The sequence below is a fragment of the Eurypyga helias genome, unplaced genomic scaffold, assembly GCF_000690775.1.
Source record: "Eurypyga helias isolate BGI_N326 unplaced genomic scaffold, ASM69077v1 scaffold27679, whole genome shotgun sequence".
NCBI classification, from domain to species: Eukaryota; Metazoa; Chordata; class Aves; order Eurypygiformes; family Eurypygidae; genus Eurypyga; species Eurypyga helias.
The window spans coordinates 6,776-23,414 of NW_010271971.1; the positions used below are offsets into that span (position 1 = coordinate 6,776).

General features: G+C 39.4%; 1 protein-coding gene across 1 annotated transcript; it reads right to left on the bottom strand.

The window, feature by feature from the left end:
- Window positions 1-1,666: 1,666 nt before the first annotated feature.
- Window positions 1,667-16,285, bottom strand: IFNAR1 (interferon (alpha, beta and omega) receptor 1). Its single transcript, XM_010158981.1, has 11 exons — window positions 16,255-16,285; window positions 15,221-15,341; window positions 13,769-13,962; window positions 12,949-13,106; window positions 11,731-11,878; window positions 10,663-10,777; window positions 9,653-9,852; window positions 7,968-8,122; window positions 6,574-6,727; window positions 3,325-3,479; window positions 1,667-1,882 (listed from the first exon to the last, which is right to left on the bottom strand). Exons 1-11 carry the CDS (start codon window positions 16,283-16,285, stop codon window positions 1,667-1,669), a joined length of 1,647 nt encoding a protein of 548 aa, XP_010157283.1.
- Between the last annotated feature and the right edge of the window lie 354 nt (window positions 16,286-16,639).

The following is a 16,639-nucleotide window of genomic DNA, read 5'->3' on the forward strand; positions in this document are numbered from 1 at the left end:
CAGCTGGAAGACCACAAGGACTGGAACGCACGTGCTCGGTGTTCTCCTGTTAAGCCCCGATTCAGACAGCGAATTAGCGCTTTCTTGCCGACTTGTCCAAATCGTGCAACACCCCCAAAGGAAGCCCTAGTTGCATTTATATATGATATTCTTCACACTGGGTTTTAGAAGAATGATAGTAACTGAAGACTCATGGGAACTTCCGAAGTATCCATGGTGTGCCTTGAATGCCACTACGTCAAAAAATACACGGAACCAGGAAAAGGATAAAGAAGTAAATGTGCAAAATTTATTATGTTCTTCAATGAACACAGGGGCATAGAAGTTATAAAATTAGATCACATCTTCAAAATTAAAAAAATAATTATGTAGAAACACCGACAGTTGCCCGTTACAATAAAAAGCAGCCCACTTGAAGCTTACCACCAGTTTGCTCTAAATCAATTTCTTCATAAAAAATGAGGTATCTTTAAAAAATTACTTCATAAGAAGAAACTGGTATGCAAACTGAAACATTATTGCAGCATATCCCTATAATCTGTACAAAGACAAGTCTGTTGGCAAAATGAGACTACGCTGAAAGAGCTTTGAATGACGAGCACCCTCACCATGCTGTTAAAAGGCATTTTCTACATTCAGCCTGGGTCCTTCTAATTACAGAAACAAGCTTCTTCCTTGTCAACAGAAATTCATGCTTCCAAATTAAATTAGAAGTAAATATTTTATACTTCTGGCTACCCAGCCATGGGGAAAAAAGTGATCTAGAATATGCCTCTTAACATGCCTCATGATTAAAGTAAGGGTATGATTAATTTCTTCTTGCAGAGTACATTTAGCTTGGGCATTTGTTACTTTTTATCCTAAATACAGTGCAAAACAATCTGACCCAACCTCTATTTACAACGAGCTTCCACTATGAAATTCTGAGGTGAAGCAAACCTCCTTCCTGCCTTTCCCCTCCCCACCCCTGCCCAGGTTACTGAGCGCTGCGGGAGGCGAGCACCCTGATGCAGGGACGCAGCGACACGAACAAGCAAGGCGGCGCTGGGAACACCTCGCGACCGCTGGCCACAAGGAATTCCACACGGAGGCTCAGAGGAGCCACCTCACCAAGGCTACTGTTGGTCTCTTTGTATCTTTTGCTCTGCGTGTGCTCAGACAAAAAGCCCTGAGGGGCTGGAAGAGAATGTCAGGAAAGTTCTTACAGTTGTATCCCACATCAATTTCCTTCTGCCTGTGTAAACACGGTAAGGTTCAATACTGGAATGTAAGGCTTCTGTCACAGTACACTTTGGCATTCGACACAAACCTCTGAGATAGCGAGACACTCTCTTGTGAAACAGAGGCGGCTTCTGCTGAGGTCATCAGGTTCAAGTGTACAAAGCATACGGATCTGCTCCTCTTTACGCAGAGGCTATGATTTGCCGTAAGATGAAGCATCAGCCAAAAGTGGTGTAAGGTACGAGGAGCCCGCCGTGTTTCAACTTCAGCCAGCTTGCAGCAGAGAGGGTATGTCGCTTTCTGCTCCCAAAGTGCGGATTTGGAAACCTGAAGACAAAGGCCCCCAAGTCACACTGTCTTCCTTAGGTTGCAGCTTTCATATAAAAATACTTTCAAGTGTTTATTATGCTGCCAGTCCCACGTAGGGATTTTATTTTCCTAAAAGTTATACTATCTCCTTTTCTTCTGATGCCTTGCTCCCTGAAGTATCGTCATCGTTAGAATAATTTCCTGAATCTCGACTGCTCTGTTTAGAATGTTTGTAGTCTTTAAAATCAATGTGATTCACTTCTGTGAGGACAGTCTCAATTATAGAACAAATTTCTGTTGGTTCTTCTGTAGTTGACAGATAAGGCCTGATAAAGGGCTGTCCTGCAAAACCCTGCCAGGAGAGAAGCAGAAAGAGGTGAACACTCATACATAACACCTAAAGAACGATTCTGTTTCACACCACAGCTGTACCAATCCGCTTTATCGCATTCAGTAGCATCATGAGGTTTTCTACCTGTAAGACGCCGTTTCCCTAAGTTCACACACTCCAAGTTAGGATGAAGTTTAGTTGCATTCATATAACTGAGCACTAAAGAATGACTAACATGTATCTTAACTCTTTTGTTATGCTCAAGGTTGTCAATAACTGCAGTATTTCATTGATTATAGCCTTATGAGGCCACTCGAGCCTAAGTGAGACACTTCCAAAGACCACGTGGTAGCACGGGGATGACAGGTGTGTGTTTGCAAAGTCATCGCATTACCAGTTACGAAGGGGGAAGGAAGAAAAAAAGAGTGAGCTGCTGCAGTAGGAGGCTGAGCCTTACGCAGCTCTCAGCAGTGCGCTGCTGTCTACCCTACATGCTTTAAATGACCACTTTGGAGAACAGGTTTATGTCAAATCCATCACAAAAGACTCTCAATAGGCATTGCCTTAATTATGTTACCAGTAGTCTACTGAACAAAACAGCTGAAATGCTGCCTTACAAACAAATTCAATTCCAATCAAGCTTTGTAAACTACAGAACTGGTTTTAAATTACAACTTTATTCAGAAAGCTTTGTATGCCGTGTATCCCGAGAGCTTCCGTGAGATGACGATGCACTTTAGGAAGGCCATATGCTCCTCAAGCTCAGTCTTCTGAGCGACACAGAAGAAAGCACAGTAAAAAGCAGTTCTTGCTACATTTCAAAACATACCCACACTTACGTGTTGCCCTGTTCATTCCAGAACAGGATCTCTACACTGAGTATGACCTGTGCCAAGCTGAGCTGGACATCCGCCCTTCCTGAGGCCATCCCGACCTGTGCCAAGCTGAGCTGGAAATCAGACATCCGCCCTTCCTGAGGCCATCCAGGCACTAGGTCAGGAGATGGTAGAAGCATTTGCTGCCTGCTACACCAAATTCTCCTCTAAAGACTGGGTTTGCAATTTCACCTCCTCCAAGTTTTAAAGGGTGACAAAAAGGCTAGAGCACATTCTTCCAGATTACCCAACGGGAAAACATTGCTGGGACCACAAAGCAGCGCAAAAGTACATTATGACACTGGGTAGACACATGCGCTCTCTGGAATGAAGGATCATTATCAACGCCTTTGCAGGCACAGGAGAGAAAATATAGAAGTTAAAATATTTGTTAATTGCAGAATTCTAGAAATTGATACTACCTATGTTTTCCATAGAAATTCTTGCACGTCATTAAAACCTACACAATTAATCTTGGCATACCCATAAGACCGCAGGATAACAGATAAACACTTTTTCATCATATTTTCTCTTCATTTTTCAAAAACACATTTGTTTAATGAATGAGAAAAATAAAACTCGTCTTACCTCTATGTTCAAAGGAGGGTGGCATGATGGAAAGAACACATATTTGATCTTATTGTAGGCTTGATACAGGGCAAAAACAAGCAGAGTAGCCACAAGCAAGACGACAATCAGGGCAGTTACAAATGTTGCTAAAATGATCAGAGGTAAAATTTTATCTAAAAAAGTGAACAAAACCCATTCAGTCTAGGTATTCATTAACTACAAAGATTAAAGAACATATTATCTCCAGATCTGCTGCAGTATTTATCATAAAACTTCACATTTCTACAGTACTATACCTAGCCATGACGATCACTATAACGATGATGCCATTCCAATATCATCAATAATTTTATTAAAAACACAGCACAAAACATTTACCCAATATAAGAACAGAGGCATTTACCAACAGGATCATAACCAAGATCCAGTTATTCCCAGTTACATTCCAGTTACATGTCACTACTTGACAGCAGCACAAAAAGGCTGCACATAGACAGCTACCGGGAAGCACTCGATCCACGTAAATATATTGTGCTATAGCTTGTGCACAGGCTCTAACCCCAAGGAACATACTACGTAATTGATAGAGCTCTATAAAAAGGCAGTGATACAAGAGTAAGAATTCCCATGGGCTATGCAGTAGGAATGGGAAATTACTATAGAGAAGCTGGCCCATGGTTCTTTGGCCAGGAAATTATTAGTGTCTAGACTTGCAGGGTCTTCAGGGGCCCAAAAGTATCCCAATGGTTTCTTGGACAGGAGAGGAACTCCAGTTGTAAGCTTCAGATGACTACAACATCGCTAACAGGGAGAAAAAGGATCTTCTTCTTCTATCTACTCTGTTCAGATGCTTCTTTAAGAAATCAATCCTAAGGATATGCCAGTTCCTCTACACTGGTAGTTTAGATCCCAGCTCTATGCTGACAAAGTAAAACCTCATGCTGGAAGGCGACATGACTGGAGTTCGGTGATCAAACCTGGTGCCATCAACTTGACACCAAGCTGAGTGGTGCAGCTGATTCACTAGAGGGAACAGACACGGTCCAGAAGGACCCTGACAGGCTTGAGGAGTGGGCCCATGGGCCAAGTGCAAGGTCCTGCATGGAAATTGGGGCAATCCCCAGTATCAATTCAGGCTGGGGGATGAAGGGATTTAGAGCAGCCCTGCCAAGAAGGACTTGGGGATACCAGTGGATGAAAAACTGGACATGAACTGGCAATGTGTACTTGCAATCAACTGTATCCTGGGCTACGTCAAAAGAAGCATGGCCAGCGAGTTGAGGGAGGAGATTTTTCTGCTCTGCTCCACTCAGACCCCAGCTGGAGTCCTCTGTCCAGCTCTGGGGCCTCCAGCACAAGACAAACATGAACCTGTCTGTCCATGAGGAAAGCCACAAAAACGGTCAGAGGATTGCAACACCTCTTTGGGGAAGCCAGGCCAAGAGAGTTGGGGTTATGCAACCTAGAGAGAAGGCTCCGGGAGACCTTCTAGCACCTTCCAGTACCTGAAGGGGCCTACAAGGAAGCTGGGGGGGTTTTTTTTAAAAGAGCCTGTAGTGACAGGACAAGGGGTAAGAGGTTTAAATTGAAAGAGGGCAGATCCAGATTTGATATCAGGAAGAAATTCTTCACAGAGAGGGTGGTGAGGCACTGGAACAGGTTGCCCAGAGAAGCTGTGGATGCCCCATCCCTGGAATTTCTCAAGGCCAGGCTGGATGAGGCTTTGAGCAACCTGGTCTAGTGGAAGGTGTCCCTGCCCATGGCAGGGGGGTTGGAACTAGATGTTCCTTAAGGTCCCTTCCAACCCAAACCTTTCAATGGTTCTATTGTCCCGTATTCCTGTATTAACCCAGGAACTGTGCAAAGCCTTCTAACAGGCTAGGCTCAGTTGCAGGACTTCAGGTTGGGACCTTATGGTAGAAGGAGTTTACATGACAGAATTCAGCTTCTGATAGTAAAATATAGTAGTCAAAGAAACCCTTTATCTGTATAGTTATAAGCTATTCAGTGCCTAAGATCAAGAAACTTGCAAGGTTCCTTCTCCCCTCCTCTCTTCTCCTTTGCAACATATCCTCTGGCACTATCTCTAACAAACAGACTGAAAGGAGTTTGAACATACTAAAATTAATGCATACAAGGACACACTTTACAAATAGTCAAGATGAGACAATCGGGTCTTTTTATCTCTATTTCCAGTTAGTACCAAAGATCAAAGAATGGAAGATTTTCACACTGCGATATAAGAACATATGGCAAGTACAGGGTGATCTGTATGACTGCATCCCTCTCTCTATAGAGAGTCTTGAATGTACTGCTTGGTCTTAAACAGGCTCACGGCAATAGAAGGCTATGGGGAAGACTACTTACTGACTAGTAAAACAGAACAAAGTTTCTCGTGTGAAGGTAAAAAAGTAACACTTGTTTCTTTTTAGGATTCACAGATTCACAGAGTGGTAGGAGTTGGAAGAGACCTGTAGAGATCACCTAGTCCAACCCTCTGCCAGATTGATGAAGACAAAGCAGCCAGGACTACAGTATAAATGAATCCTAAAAACTTAAGATGTGAGAAAGAAGCATTACTATTATTACATTTCTTAAGTCAGTATGGATATTTAGTATTTTTTTTTCTAGTGTCACAGCCTGTTAATGGAAGATGATTAGTCAAATTCAATCCAACGGATAACTTGCTCTTATGTTCTGAATGAGTGTAATCCACCTACAAATGTATTCTCATTTTGCACAAAGGTGAACTTTCAGCTATAATGTCTGGTGATTTGTCCTCTCTCACATTTTAAAAAGTCCTGTGCTAGAGTAGTTCATTCACAGAAGAATTAAGACAATTTCAAGAACAAAATATTCTTGAAAATAGAGCACTTAGTAATCCCTTGCACCCTCCTAAAAATACTTTGAAAGTGTTTTTAAATATTAAAGCTTACCTATTGATAAGTCATTGTACAGAACTAAGCTTAATTCACAATCATAGAAACTACCTCAGATTAGTAACTGTAAACTGAGCTGTGTCGTGGAACAACCAGAATGTAATTCTGACCAGGTGAGAGCAGCAGCAGTGTATCAGTGCAGCTACAGGAGAGAACACAGAGCAGCAGAGTGACAGGCTGCTGATACGGATCTGCCCAACTAGATGCCAACTCTGTGAGGCCATTAAGTCATGCTGCAAATATTTTTTAACTAGTGAGACCTGCAAAGGCCTATGAAGGGTTAACAGTTTGACTTCCAGGGGTGTAACAATTCCCAAGCTCTTCCTACCTCCAGGTGTTTGGATGCATTCCTCTTTGCTGTAATCACTGCTTTTGTTGTAAATTTGTGAGAATGCTTGAACTTTTACACAGTACAAAGTCGAAGGTGTTAGGTCAGAGATTGTCGCTATTGTCTGCTTTACCTCTTTCATTTTGATATCCTCCTGGAAAAGAAATATTGGAAGAGTAAGATGCACGTAAACAGTACAAAAGTCACTCAAACAGATTAGAACTTTGGCCTCTGCTGAAGTAATTCTGTAAGAGGTCAGACACTTCTGCACTTGGATTAAATAAAAGAAACCACACAACTCTCTCCTAAGCAAACACATTGAGGAAACACTTATTGTCAAGAATCAACTGCTCCTGCCACACCAAAATTTTGTGTGCAAAATTAAACTTCTAGTTGCAGGGGTTTTTTTCCTCTTCTTCCATGCATTTACGTATTTTCCATTACTGTAAAATATTTTACTAAGAAGCACTTAAAGAACATCACAGAGTCACAGAATAGTCTGGGTTGGAAGGGACCTTCAAGACCGTCAGGTTCCCACCCCCCTGCCATGGGCAGGGACAACTGAACAAAGCCTCATCCAGACTGGCCTTGAACACTTCCAGGGATGGGGCATCCACAGCTTCTCTGGGCACCCTGTTCCAGTGCCTCACCACCCTCTCCGGGAAGAACTTCTTCCTGATATCCAATCTAAACCTCCCCACTTTCAATTTAAACCCGTTACCCCTTGTCCTGTCACTACAGGCCCTTGTAAAAAGTCCCCCCCAGCTTCCTTGTAGCCCCTTCAGGTACTGGAAGGTGCTATAAGGTCTCCCCGGAGCCTTCTCTTCTCCAGGCTGAACAAGCCCAACTCTCTCAGCCTGTCCCCATAGCAGAGGTGCTCCAGCCCTTGGAGCATCTTCATGGCCTCCTCTGGACTCACTCTATTAATGGAAGCATCTATTAAAACATGAGCTAAAAACATGCAAGACTTCACTACTTTATGATACATACACCGACAAAACTGCAAATACAGAAAAAAGAATTTGAGGGGCCGGAAGGTACATTGATTAAGACAGCACACAGAATCATACCACAAGACAGTGTCACAAGAACCCTACGACTTCTATTCAGAAGCAAGCTGTTTAGCAGCTTGTAGAAAACTCAGGGCAATTGTGCAAACCATTACATATAGTCACATCAGTGGACAAAGGTTAAATTCACCATTACTTTGTGATAAAAGTTGTCTTGACCAGATTTTAAAGCAAATCTTTCAGAAAAACAAAAGCCAGAATGACTGCATAATTCACAGACCGTATATGTGCCTGTTTTGAAAATTAGGTTCTTGAGAACTCAAACTCAGTATTTAAGTTGTAACAGATTTTATATACTCTTTCATGTATTTAACTACTTCATACCTCATTATTCGAGGAATTCTTCCAATACAGAATCCGGTAAGACAAATCATAATGGTCCCTCATAACTTCACTCTCAGATCCTCCTGGAGGAGAAATCTGGATATGGAGCAAAACATCACTGATGTCCACCTTTATACCAGGAGGGCCAATTTCATCTTAAGACATTTAAAAAAAAAAAAAGTTAAAAACAAGATGAAAAGAATACGAAGAAAACTACTGCATAAAATACTGCAATTGACATCTGTGACAATTTTTAAGAAATGTAAAAGTCTAATTTGTCGAAGACCTTTATTCAGAATCTCAAGTCCTGAGAACTATTTCCATTATTTTCTCTTTCCACATTCCTGTGTTGCTTCTGCAAGCTTCAGTGACATGAAATACACAGACAGTGGGATTAACTCTGTGCAAGTTGAAATGAAACTACTGAATGCTTCTCAGTCTCAGGGTGTTTGTGCTCTTTTTTCACATGTACCCTCTTTCAAAGTTATAGAATAATTGAAGAGTGAGAAGCTATACAGCTTTTGTTTTCTTCTGTGGAATTACTTGCCTCAGTCACCATTAATTTATTAAGCAATTATCAGATTACCAAGAGCTTGGACAAGGGAAAGCTGACATACAGAACAGCTATTGATTCCATCTTCAACATGGAAAGCAATGGAATATTACCCAACATATTAAATATTTCTTGACATTTATGATGGATAAATAAGTCAAACATTTTAGTAAGGTCACATTTGTCACAAAATCAAAGAAGTGCAACAAAGAAAAATTACTATAGAATCACAGAATAGTTTGGGTTGGAAGGGACCCTAAAGCCCATCCAGTTCCAACCCCCCTGCCACGGGCAGGAACACCTTCCACTAGACCAGGTTGCTCAAAGCCTCATCCAGCCTGGCCTTGAACACTTCCAGGGATGGGATATCCACAGTTTCTCTGGGCAACCTGTTCCAGTGCCTCACACCACCCCCTCCATGAAGAACTTCTCCCTGATATCCAATCTAAATCTCCCCACTTTCAATTTAAACCTGTTACCCCTTGTCCTGTCACTACAGGCCCTTGTAAAATAATTTCCCATGAAATTAAAAACCAGTGACATTCACCAGAGTGAAATTATTAAAATACTTTGATGTCACTATCATTTAAGACTGCTTTTTCATGAAACTCTTCAGGCTTGTATGTCAATGTAATACTGCTTCAGCACAATATTCAGGGGTTCACTGTGCAGGGGTAGAGAGAAAGAAGGTGATGAGAGTACATGCACAAAAAAAGAAAACCGGTGGATTCCAAAATTATTTGACTTCAGCATCATTCTTCTAAGAAATCAGGAAGTGCTCCCTGTCAATGGCAGAAGTCAGACTAGGGATATTTCTAATACAATCTCACAGGGATTAGTGTAGCATACAATGAGATTATAAAGTGCCACATAATGCTTTGAGGCTTAATTTTGTACAGCAAATAATATTCGAAATACACTGAAATACTGGCTGTGCTGAAGAGAGATCATGGAAAAACTCCCGTTTAACTTGATGAGACAATGGATTCCCAACACAGTTTCTGTAGGGGATTCATGTATTCAGTTTCATTGATCTATCAAGTTTCTTTTTGCAAAGCGTAACATTACGTACACATAACAGCATTAGGTACATTGTTCAGAAATTAAAATTTAAGAAAACTCATTTACTTACTTGTTATCAGAGGATTTACTTTTACTTCATTAGACAAACATGATCTATTAGATTCACTCATGGCCTGGACACGGAGATAATAAAATCCAGTAGTAGTGATGATAGATGAGAAATTGCATTGTGTGACAGTGATGTTTTCACACCCATGTACGTTGAGCCACTTTGGTGAATAATCATCGTGAAGCTTCTTCAGATATCCACTGCAAGAGATATTTCATAGTTTCTGATGTGAGGTCCTTGAACTCTAAAAATAAGGCACATTCACCTATGCTACACAGTTCTTTTCTGTTTTCGGAAGAATGGGCCTCTTGGAAACTTCTCTTATTTAGAATATTTTCTCCGTTTATAACTGAAACAATGAAGTCAGCTGGGTCAGGAAATACAAACTGGTGCTTTAATCAAGCTTCAAGAGGAAAATTATACATCAGTTTTAGGAATTTGTAAAATCCAAATTAAGATTTTTTTCATATAGTTCTATTAAGTCAAAGGAATTCCAAAAGAATGCTAGAGGTTCTCTCCTCTTCATTCAGATGCCGGCCACAATAGTTGTGCGACAACTAGATGTTAAAATACAGGTTTATAGACATGATGGGGTTTTTTTCTTTGTTGGGAACTGACCATAAGTAATCAAATATGTTGACAATTGAAACCTTAAACACCTGAATTCTCTCTCACTTCTAAGTCATCTAATTTCTTCGTATCCAAGAAGGTACAAAGCGACGCAAACTACACGTCTTTTAAGAATGGTTCTTGGCATATATTTAGTAGTCCATTCCACCAGGTGTTTAACGCTCCTAAAAAAAGCCTGGTATCCTGAAATTCTACGATATGATGCTATCCTTTTAAAAGCCACATTGTCCAAAGGAGGTGCCCAATATTTCAAAGAATGCATTACGCCACTGTTGTTAGGTATTTCACTTTAACTTCTAATAGCTACTTGCAAAACATAACGGATGGCATTTGGAATGACATAACCTGTTTAAACACAGATATGGAAATGTTTAACTCACATGAGATACTGTACGTTGTAGCTCACATGCTGTTTATATGGATTATTCCAATGCAGATGAAATTTCATATTCGAAGCAAGAATGCTCACATTTGTCGCACAGAGTAGGTCATTCACTGCTCAAAATGAAAAATAAAAAGGAAACCCACAGTTACTGAAAAGCTTTGTATTATGTATATCAACTTCTCACTGTATGGGCGTTTCTCATGTGAATGGTCACGATACACTTTCGGTCATTAAAGTTGTCTGTTTTCATTATAAAAGATAGCAAATCAAAGTATGATATATACAGTATATTAAGCCTTTAGTAAAAAAAACCCAACCAGTTAAAAATCAGTTCATAAAAAAATAAGTACAGAAGTGTTGAGATTAGTAGAAATAAACTGGTTCAGCAATAACTCGATGAAAAAATGTGGAAAATACACACATGCAAACGTAAGTGATTTTGATGTACCAATGATTCAATCAATGTTTGACTTTCCACATTCTCACACTTTTTTTTTTCCCCCCAAAATAAACATTTAAAAGTACTTAAACTGACACCTGAACAGCACAAAAAAGAATTTAAATTGCAACATACAAAACAAGCAACTGGTGGCAAAGTGCCACTAACTCATTCCTCAGAATCTGTAACAATACATACACCAAGGCTTGCATAAAACCAGTGTTGTTTTAAGCTTAGCTCAACTTTACATGTATTCATTTAGTGCCAAATAGACAAAGGGCTTTTGTTTCCCCTACATACATATCCCTTTCCTCCCGATACAAAGTCAGAAATTCAAAAATATCCACTTCTCCAAAATACAGAAAATAGTTTTTGCAGTCCAAATTAACGGACAGAATTTGTCTCAGAGCACAAACCTTTTTGTGCTATTAGAACTCTAATACTGATAGGCAATATATTTTACTTTGCTTTAAGATAGAAACCATAGAGAACTCAAGATTGTTGTTATACCAAAATGAGTAGGAACTTGGCACTTGTGTATATTTCTATTGCTTTAGAACAACTTACTTTCCAACAGTTCAAACTTGAGTTATCATTTTAAGAGAAAATTATTTTACTCTGTACCTTTACGCGTAGTTTTTATACAACGAACGGGACTGAATAAGCCTTCTTTAAAGTCCAAAGGAAGAGTTGCTTGAACTTTCATACAATAGGTAGTGTCTGGTGCAAGATCGTCAATGACATGAGTAGGAAAAATACTTAGACTTCTGAACTGCAAGAAACAATTGCAAAGAGCATATGAAGATAGTTGTTCTTCCTGACGAGCTGATTTTTTAAAGTATCTTTTTTCTTCACCAGGTTTCAGCCCATTTATATAATATACCATTAAAAAAAATGCTAAAATAAGGAACAAAGGACAATACATGAGCTGAACAAATGCTAAAGGGAAGTTTCCAACTGGGCTAAGAGGAAAGAATGTCAAGGTCCTTTAACACACGTAAGTAGGGAGGGATCGCAGCACTGCTCTACATGACGCATAACTCTCCAGATAAATACTCAGACACACACTCAGAAGAGAAATAGTACACTTCCGTTCCTCAACTCATTGAAAGAATTGCTTACATTGCTTTCTGTTTACTAGAATTTTCACTGACTGACCTTTGTACATGCCTTGTACTTACAGCTTTTTCCCTCATTTGATGTGTAATGATCATGACTGGGTCTTCCAAATGAAGACAGGTAACTAATTCCTGCCCTAATCTAGCTGGAACCCATTCCCCTAAAAGGATAAAAAAAGAAAGGCTGATTTTACCTTGGCCTTTACAGAATAGCTGTATCTGCTGTGCAAGACACACATGGAAACTAGTTTGCAATTATAAAACCTCAAAAGAATGCCTAAAAACCCACCAACCTAGAGTATAAACCCAAAGAATTTACTGACTGACACAGGATAGCAGACTAAGAGCTGCAGTCAAGCTATATGGTCTCAGCAACATCAACTGAGCCTCCCGCTTCTTCCCACTGCCTTCAACTCTTTCCACTGTTCCTGCTGGCTAAGGGTGGCTCCTGCTCCAACACATCTGAGATGGTTTCACCTTCGTCCTCAAGCACTGGAAAGTGCTCCAGCACTTAACGGGAATACAAAACTATCACAATATACCCAATACAAACCTCTACTAAAAACAAACCCAAGAAAACGCACCCTCCCAAATTTCAAACTGCATAGCAACAATTATACATAGTCACATCATTAAATAATCCCATTTTAGAGCATTAAACAATTAAAAATACATCTCTGACAGTTATGTTAAGTTTAAAAAGTAAAAAAAAAAGTGATCATACCTCTGCATTTGACGAATTTTCCCACAGGACCAGATTATATTTAAAACGTAGATGAGCTATCCACATTTTTCGGACTGCATTTGCTTCTGGAGGGGAAACCTTAATTTTTATGATTCCATTTGTAGACTGCAACTCTATTCCTGGGGGACCAATCTGAGCTGTAAATATCAAAAGAAAAAAAAAAAAAGGTCCAGCATGACTATTTAAAGAAGAAACACCAAAAGAGTAATTTACATTAATAGAACCACAGTAGCTGCCTATAGTATCTTACATTTAATTCTTCTGAGGCTGTAACAAGATCACAGTAATTGCCTGTAGGATCTTATTTTTCATGAAGCACAGGCAGTACCCAATAGAAATCTAACCTAACAAACAACAACCATTACCTGGTACTAAAACCAGCAGAATTAAAATGCAATATTACTAGTGAATATTTTCCAGAATCCGTAGTCAAAAATCAGTATGTTATTCTAAAGCATGCAAGGCAAGAAACGTAGCTCAAACAAATCAATCCAACACTGAGGGCAAAGCTTCCATACCATGCTAAGTCACAAGGTCAGAAGAGAATTTCCACAAAGTCCACTATCAAAAAGGATTTTTCTGAAATCTAGAAAAATACAGTGACAGAAAACAGCAGCACTGTTTTTCAGAGATTCAGAGAGAACCATAACATTTCATGACCTGCAAATACCTTATGTTAAGGTTGAGAAAACCACTAGCTCATGTCATTCCGAGCAGTGGAAGCCACACACATTTTCTCCACAATACTGTGCTGAAGGACATTTTTAGCTAAATGTTACAGTATATGTGGAGCTCATACCTATAAAGTATGGAATCATTTCAAAAATGTCAGACCATGGAGACACTTCTTTCCTTCTTTCAGCCCTCACACGCACGTGATGCATATCGTAGTATTCAGTTACTGCTGAGGAAAAGTCACATTCCGTGCCAGTAACATTTTGACACCCAGGCAACTCATTCCATTCTGTTTCCACTGTCTCAAAATCTTCAGACCTGTAAGAAATAAACATCCCCAAAACAAAACCAATACACAATTTAAGTATTGAGATCTTTTCCTTTTCTCCTAATGCTAATAAATGTCACACCTTTTAATGCTGTTCTATCACCACTACCAGTGTAATCAGTGTCACCTACTTAGTTACCCTGGAATTCATATTGCCATTTAATTCTCTAATTTAATCTATTAATTTAGCATTATTACCACAGGTTAACTATCAGTCTGCATACCAGTCTGCATATCAGTCTGATACCAGTTTGCTTTATTCACCATGTAAACACAGAGTGTCAGAAAACAGCATCAAAACCTCTCAAAAATCCAGAATTATATCCTTAGAACATGATCCTAGTCTAGCAATGATTTTATAATTCATTGGAAGAAATTTACAAGTCTTCATAGCAAGAAGTCCTTAGAAAAGCATAAAAGCAGCAAAAAAAAAAAAAGAGCCCCAATGCTAACAGTAGCAAGGAATGCACGTTAGGGGAAGAGAAAAACACAAAGGAGAAAACTGGAGTGTTGGAATTATTAGCTTTACAGAAGCTATTTTTTGGGGAGTTAAGAGACAACCATTCCTTATTTAAGAAAAAGACATTTCATATAAAGACTAAAAATGTCCTGACCATAAAAAAAGCAGCACAGACTTGAAGTAGTAATTGTTTATCCTCAACTTCTCAGACCAGAGTTACATTTTTTAAAAATAAAACTATTTTCAAAGCAGTTGCTTTTCATCTACACATTGAAGGCAGCAAGCTATTTTTTTTAAATCCAAAATCATACACCACGAAACCCTAAAAATCAAGAACTTAAGTGATTTTATCTTAGAAGGTTTTTTTATGTTTACTTGTCAAAGTGCCACAAAATACCAAATGTATATGTATATGCACACATAAGTATTGGTATACGAAACAGTTGAAGAAAACAGAATAAATAAATCCAAATACTACATTGTTAAGTGTACAAGTTAACCTCCTCAAAGAACCACTCTAGTAGCATTACTACCAAGTGTGTTCTGCATTTATAACACATTACTGTCAGTGAACAATGTAATTTACATTTATTTAATGTACATCTGAATTAGACCAACCAAGGACAACACTAGGATTCCACTTCATTTCAATACTTAATCTTCCTGGCCTTCAAAAAGTCTCTACAAGTTTTACATAGCAGTATCAAGAAGTATAGTAATTAATCAATACTCTTTTCTACACAAATAAGCGTCAGGCATTTGTGGCTCAGAATAAAGTTACTGCTTACCACCGGTATTCTGCTGAAAATGCCACATTGCTATCATTCCCAGTGTAGTTCCACCTTAGAGTGAAATTTGTATTTACAACATAGACCTGAATATCCCATGGAGTCTTCAGAGTAGTTTGGCCTACAAGAAAGCAACATAAAGGTATATAAAGATCGGGATAAATAATTTGCATATAACTTAAGAATAACCCTAACTTATTTTTATTAAAAAAGGAGTGTTATAGTGAAATGAAATAATAAACTGAAGAGTTAAGAAAACCCCACGCTACTCAAACAGCACATCAATATGTATCTTGGGAGCTGTCCATCAGGTAAGCCCCTTTGCCTATTTGACTATGCAGGTCTGTGCTTAGAGTCTTTCTCCCCACTTCCCTTCAAAAAAGTATATACAGTTGTAACATTTGAGGCTTCTGTTCGCTGCCTTGGGTTGATTATAAGCAGCCTGAATCCATTTAAAACAGTATTTTATTGGCTGGACCCAACATCTGGATCTTAGCTGCAAAGTGCTAGGGATTGACGTAATGCTCTCATTTCACCGTTGCGGAACAGACTGAGCGTAGCAGACTCGTTTTACATCATGTGTTACTGCCATAAATTCAACTGATTGAACATAAATTCCTTTCAGTGAGACTTCACCACATAGCAGGATCTCGCACCTTGCTCTGGGTAACACCATGTTTTCTTTTACACAAAGAACAGTGCATAAAATGACTTACAGAAGGCAAGGGCTAAGCCTCAGGTCACGTGTAAGAGTGCCCATAACATGAGGGAAGGACCAGAGCATGAGAAGGGAAGGCTTAACAGGCCAGGAAGGAAGCATGCATGCATGCTAGAAGCATCTGCAGGATAGCTCTCTATCCTCTTGATTTTCCACCTTTAAAAATAATAATCAAAAAACCAAAACCCACCACCAAAAAAAACCAAAACACCAAAAACAAACAAACAAACAGCAAAAAACCCCCACCCCAAACGCAAACCCTGCCTCATAATTCCCTTACATTACACTTTTTAAAGAAGACTTCTTTACCACGAACTTTGAGATATGCAGAATCCTAGGTGCCCCATTCCGTATACAGTTCAGGTATCGAAGGACAGATGAAAGTAACAATGCTGCAGGAGAAGGAATTATTCTGATACTTACAAAAAAAGTTGGAATTTATCTGGCTATTTATAAGGCACATTGTGCTCTGAATTATTTCACACCAGCCTGTGGTACTGCTTCAAAGCAGTGAGGCTACAAAGGTACAAACAGGGCTGAAAGTCTGGTGTGAAAGTCTTCCACTCCTAGAAACTAAACCAGACTGTGGCTCAGAGAGCAAAGGGAACATGCTCAAACTGAGGAAACCTCAGGCAGGAGGCACTAAAATTATACCAAACCCACCAAATGGGCAGCCATACCCAGAATTACAGAGCTTAAAC

Coding starts and splice junctions, on each gene's coding strand:
- IFNAR1 (XM_010158981.1), bottom strand. CDS start 16,285: ATGGGGCACCTAGGATTCTGCATATCTCAAA. Junction 13,107..13,768: donor AATGATTCCATACTTTATAG/GTATGAGCTCCA, acceptor TGATATTTACAG/CTCAGATTGGTCCCCCAGGA. Junction 6,728..7,967: donor AGAATTCCTCGAATAATGAG/GTATGAAGTAGT, acceptor TTTCTTTTCCAG/GAGGATATCAAAATGAAAGA.